Raw genomic sequence first — 6,531 nt, forward strand, 5'->3', positions numbered from 1 at the left:
GGGGAAATATGTGAGGGATGGGGTGATTATTAGGGTTAGAGAGAAAGAGAGAAGAAAGAAGAAGAGAAAGAAAGAAAAAAAAAGAAAGAGATAGATAGAGAAAATGAGAGAATAAAAGAAAAAAAAGAGAAGAAGCCATGTAATGATCCATTAAACATCAAGGAAAATTTTGGTGTAGTCACACATTGCATAATCAAGTTTGTGAATTTTGTAGGGAACTGAAAAGCAGCAAGCATTTCTTCCAGGAATTCCCATTCTATAGTGTCATAGGCCTTTTGTAAATCAAGCTTGATTATGCAATTGGCCTTTGTATGCTTCCTCCCATAATGCCTAACAAGGTCCTGACAAAACATGATATTATGGGCTATAAATCTCCCATGATATTATGTTGCTCATTTTAGTTGCCAGCAGCCCGCCATAAAAATTAAGAAAGGCTTCTTGAACCTGTTCAGGTTGATCTAGCCACCTCCCAGAAGCATCTGTTATTGAATAAATTCTGTTTTGAGCTCTTCTTTCTCGGATGCTTGCATGAAAGAAAGTAGAGTTTTCATCACCCTCCTTAAGCCAATGAACTTTTTCCTTTTGCTGTAAAAACGATTGGTAAGCTTTTTTTGCTGCCACATACTGATCTCTAGCCTCCTTCTCTCTCTGAATTAAATCCTTATTCAAAGGATCTCGCTGCAAAGCTACTTGAGAGTCCTGAAAGTTCAACCTCAAACGCAATTCAGCACTAGGAATGTCATGGAAGTCTTTATTATTCAATTCTTTAAGCATCATTTTCACTTGCTTTAACTTGGAAACTAGCTGAAACATAACTGTCCCCTGAATTTCTCTACTCTAAACACTTGCCAGCTTCTTTTTAAAATCTTCAGCTTGATTCCACATTCTAAAAAACTTAAACGACTTCTTCCCATAATTCCTTCCCTGAAAGATCGAAAGCAAAGCAGGAGAGTGATCAAATAATTCTTCATTCAGAAAAAACACTTCAGCTTCTGTGTAACAATCGAGCCACTTTTGATTAGCAAGCACTCGGTCAATTTTGGAGTAAATACGATTATCCCCTTGCTGCTTATTACTCCAAGTATAATAATTGCCCATGTACTTAACATCTTCTAAATGACGATGCTCCACATAATCTTTAAAGTCAACAGGTTTTTGAAACTTCACCCGAGCCCCAATACGCTCTTCAGAATTCAAAATCTCGTTAAAATCACCTAATATTACCCACGGTTCTGTGGTATTAACAACTTTTAAGTCCGTCCATAACACCTTACGCTCCTTCTCCGTATTAAAACCATAAACAAAGGTTACTAGAAAACCACCACCATTCATCGGCTTAACAAGCAAATGAATAATCTGACTCGAACAAAACAAAATATTCACATCAAACATCCTTGGATTCCAACTTAAAATAATTCTCCCTCCACTATACCACGCATTATTTGCTGTAAAACACCAACCCACAAACATTCTAAGGTACAAGGCCCCTAAGTTCGAAGCCTTGACCCTTGTCTCAAGGAGACCAACCAATCCTATCCTTTTAGCAGAGATTAATTTCTTAACCTCATTTTGCTTGTTAGGATTGTTGATCCCCCTGACATTCCAACAAATAATCCTATCCATTAGGAGGCGGAGGCTCCCCCCCTCCCCCTGTGATATCCAATGCTTCCCCTGTTAGGAGTGTGTCCTAAAAGCATGTAAAGACATTTGTTTTTTCTGTGAATAAATAAATACAATGGTTTATTATTATTGTCGTATTTAGATTGTTTAATTATTGTTTGAATAATTTTGTAAATATCATAAAAATTCCATATTCATTATTGAGGGTGTGATCTTGTATTAGTACGAGAGAATTAAGATCACATGAATGAATAAAAATAGTCAACAACAACAAATTAAAGTTATGGTATCCTTTAATTGGAGTTGTAAGTACGGTTTACTGAGTATCATAATGATACAAATAATCTAGATTCGGATTATTGATGTGGAAAGACATCTCGGTAAAGGTGCTTTATATAATATGATTATATATGACAAGGACTGATGTGAATTAAAGTCTTTATCCAAAAACCATTTAACAATAAAGACTTGTAATTCATATCATAACTGATGATCATTTATAGATCAACCTGAATCCTGAGTGTGCATGAACTCCTGTTCATGTTTATTAAATCTTTTGATTCATTCGTTAAGGTCTCTTCAAAGAATGAGGCTAATGACTTTTGTTTTGGAGATTTAATATCATGGATGGCTGGGAACATGTATCAACAATACGGAATCTAATCTTTCCTAACGGATCGTATATTAGTTCCCTTAAGGATTAATTCTGGAACTGAGTGATTTTGAGCTCAAATCTATAATTAGATTATAGATTAATTATTCACTAGTGAATTAATGGTACTTAAGGAATAAGAAGTAAATTAGAAAGGTTAAATGGTAATTCTTCCATTCTAATTTATGAACTAATTAATTAGAGGGTTGAACTATTGTAAGATGGTTATATCAATGGACGACTTAAGAAAAAGATTTCTGTAAAAGTATATCTATAACATAAAGAGTGCAATTCTGAAGTTATAGTGGAGTAATATCAGAATTAATAAATTAACTATTATAATTAAAGAGTTTAATTATTTAGTTTCAATTTATTGGAGCTTAATGTTATAGGTCCATGGTCCCCGAAATGGCTCAAATAATCACTGTCAAAGGCAAATACAAAAATGGGCAAAAATGACTTATGTGATAAGTAAAATATTTTTCTATGTATCAAACATAATTATTGATTAATTATGTGTAATTAATTAATTAAGAATTAATTAATTATTTGATTTAACAAAAATATAATTAATTTTGAATTAATTTATTTTTTGGGATTTTTTGGTATTTAAATAATAATAAAATTGGGAAAAATCACATGCCTGCACATGCATGTGGTACACGTGTGGCACAGTGCACATGCACTGTGCTACACGCATAAGAGAGAGACTTGGTCTCTTGATTCCACAATTTTAGTTATTTAAATATTAAATAAATAATGAGATATTTTAATATGATTAAAATATTATTATTTAAACAAAAATCTGATAACTGATCAGTTATTTTGAATTTGTTTAAAATAACAAATATTTTAATATATTGGATATTATTAAATATGGGATATCAGTTTTCACAGAACGTAAGTTTTCAGGGATAGAAAAATATCTAGGATTCTCTCAGAGAAAAGAGAACAGTGACAAAAACAAAGGTCATTGTTCTTCACAAAACCTAGGTCCAAAATTTATCAGATTTCATGTGTTGAGAATATCTGATAAATAGTTATTGCCTATTATTTGTATAGCGAGCCCACACTCGTTCTTTGGGTGACTGAGAACATTTTGGAAGATCTTGGTGTGAGATCTCAAGGATTCAGCCATTCGAAAAGATAGCAGCAAGGAAGGACCTGAGGTAATGTTTCTATTCTTGACCTTGATTCAATATATATATGAGTGTGAAGAAGTAGATCTAGAAATCTTATGAGATTAATCTGACAATTTGATTGTTGTTCCGCTGCGCATAATCTCTGATTTGATCAATAAAAACCAACATCCCCAACCTTCGAACATTCTCCAGCTTCATAACTAAGAACATCATAACTATTAGCAACTATAGTAGGAGGAGCGGCTGCCATCTTCAATTTTCCACTTCTAGTTACTTGCTGAAATCCCTCCTCATCCACCATTACACCTTTTTCCTTCTCCAATTCTTGTGCCATATTGTTATCCTTTTTAATCACCCATTCTTTCTTCTGGCCATCTTTTTTCCTACAATTCTCAGTGATGTGCCCATATCCTTTGCAATGTCCACAAAGAACTGGTTTCCACTCATAAAAAACATAAAGAATGACCTTCTGATCAAATTCATTAGTGAAAGAGACCTCATAAGGAAAGTCCTGTGTAAGAGAAACTTCTATGAGGATTCGAGGATAGTTCAGCCTGTCCCTGTTTTTTGTTATCTCATCCACCTGAAGAGGTTTCCCAATTTGGCTCACAATCTTGAAAAAAGACCTCTCACCCCAATATTTCAATTCCAGACCAGTCAACTGAATCCAAGTAGGGACTACCCTCGCATCTTCCTTCCTAAAATCTGTTACAAAATCCCAAGGCTTCATAAGAACAGGTTTTTTATCAAAGAAAACATACCCTCCCTGTAAAACTTCATCTCTGGAAATTATGGAATCAAATCTAATGATAAACACTCCATGATTCAAGATACCCACCTTATCCACACCCTTAGTCTTCCAGACTCGTCGAGCAAATCCCTCCAGAACCGACAACAGAGGATTAGCTCCTAGCACATAACAGACAATAGAATAGCTCCAAAACTCTATTTCATCTTCAATATCTTCCAATCCAATTTTGATATCCCTCCTGCTCCTTATCCCTTTGAAATTTTACATTCAAATTTTGCACCAAATGGTCAGATCGCAAGATTGGAGGAATATGATTTTTACCTGATGCAATTTCCCCAAAACACTTCTGAGAAGCTTGCAGGAATGTCGAGAAATCCTTCCTCACCTCCTCTCTCCTCTGCAGCAGTTCCAGCGAAGATCTTGGAGAAACCGCTTTTATCGCTTCTTCGTGTGCTTGGAGTAAATCACGCATTGTAAGCGGATCGATTTCCAGATCTGCTTCTGGTTCTAATTCCCCTTCCAAAAACTCTATTGGTTCAACTCCCCGCAATTCCGTCATGGACCTAGTTTTCCGAACCCCATCAGATGAGGTAGGGCCCTTTTTCTTCTTCTTCTACACCGATGCTTTAGCCTTCCCCTGCATCTTCACTCCCTTTGCCATGGCACCAGCTCTCCGAGCTGAGAGAGAGTATAATTGTAAAGCCCAGAAAAAACAGGCAAAGAAGAAGTCAACTCAAAGAAAGTTCAGATAATTTTCTGCCCTTCTATTTGTGTTGGGAATGGAGTATCTCTCTCGCATCATGAGGAAAATAGGGCAGAAAGCAGTTTTTAAGTTTCATGAACGCTGTGAAGGTTTGCAGTTAAACCATCTGAGTTTTGCAGACGATGTGCTTCTATTTTGTCATGGGGACTTTAAATCCATATACTATATGTTACAAGGTCTGAAGCTTTTTTCCAGAACATCTGGTCTTAACCCAAATGAGGCTAAATCTGCTGTATACTACAGTGGTATGGCAGAGCAGGAGGTGCAAAGAGTCTTAGAAGCTTCTGGTTTCAGTAGAAGTGAGCTGCCTTTCAAATACTTGGGGATCCCCATATGTGCCAAGAGAATTTCAGCCAAGGATTGTGAAAGTATCTTGGAGAAAATGGTTGTTCGAATCCGAATATGGAGTACTCATAATCTGTCCTATGGTGGAAGAATAACATTGATTAACTCAGTGCTGGTTTCAATTCATACATACTGGTCTCAGATCATGATAATTCCTAAGAAGATTTTGAAGAGCATTAACTCTATTTGTAGAGCCTTTCTTTGGAAGGGTGCTTGGGATTATATGGGCCCGGGAAATGTGGCTTGGGACACTCTTTGTAAACCAAAAAGTGAAGGAGGAATGGGATTTAGGAACATTATGAATTGGAATATTGTTGCCATTGGGAAATACATTTAGGTCGTGGCTAGTAAGAAAGACAACCTTTGGGTAAAATGGGTGCACAATGTGTACATTAAAGATGAGGATTGGTGGGCATACACTGCCCCGATGCAAAGCAGTTGGTATTGGAAGAAGATTGTGGCTGTCAAAGAGAAATTTAAAAGTTTTATTAATGCTGGCCAATTTACTCAACTTGATTACAGTATAAAAAAGGGGTACTTGCTGCTGTGTCCTCCTCAAACTCGGGTTTCATGGAGCAATGAGATTTGGGGGAGACTTAACGTTCCAAACCACAGTGTCATACTGTGGTTGACCAGGCTGGATAGATTGAAAGCAAAGCAGAGACTTCATAAAATTCGAGTGATTCCTGATAGCAGCTGTTTATTATGTGGGCAAAGTGAAGAGAATATTGAGCACTTATTTTTTAAGTGCCCTTTCAGTAACAGGTGTATAAAAAGTCTCAAAGAGAAGCTGGGATGGAGAGTTAAAACAGAGGCCATTTATCCCTTGCTAAGATGGATTTCGAAGGCTAAAGTAAGCAGGTTCAAGAAGCAAGTCCTTGCTGCCTTTGTTGCTGCTGGTGTGTACCAGGTTTGGAAAACCCGAAATGAAGTGCTGTGGTTTCAATAGGTCAAGAGAGTGGATTTAGTAATGCAGACTATTATACATGATGTTAAGAGTAGAATATACAGCATTAAACCAGGGAAAGTCAAATGTATAGAATGGGAATGGTTTGAAGCTTTGTAAATATAAAGACTTATATTGTAAAAGTTGTCATATTTGGGCCTGTTTTTAGGTGCCTTTAAATTGTAAGGTTCTGTTGGTATTAATGAATTTCTGATTTACCAAAAAATAAAAAGAAAAAAAAAGAAGGAGAAAGGGGCAGCTGGTAGGGTTAGAGAGAAAGAGAGAAGAAGAAAGAATAAGAGAAAAGAAGAG

At 36.1% G+C, this 6,531-nt stretch overlaps 1 protein-coding gene across 1 annotated transcript; it reads left to right on the forward strand.

Annotated features, from left to right (window-relative positions):
- The first annotated feature begins 5,700 nt into the window (after positions 1-5,700).
- Positions 5,701-6,222, forward strand: LOC133795635 (uncharacterized). Its single transcript, XM_062233089.1, has one exon. The coding sequence runs from the start codon at positions 5,701-5,703 to the stop codon at positions 6,220-6,222; it is 522 nt and encodes a 173-aa protein (XP_062089073.1).
- Positions 6,223-6,531: the final 309 nt, after the last annotated feature.

Source organism: Humulus lupulus, chromosome 8, assembly GCF_963169125.1.
Source record: "Humulus lupulus chromosome 8, drHumLupu1.1, whole genome shotgun sequence".
NCBI lineage: Eukaryota > Viridiplantae > Streptophyta > Magnoliopsida > Rosales > Cannabaceae > Humulus > Humulus lupulus.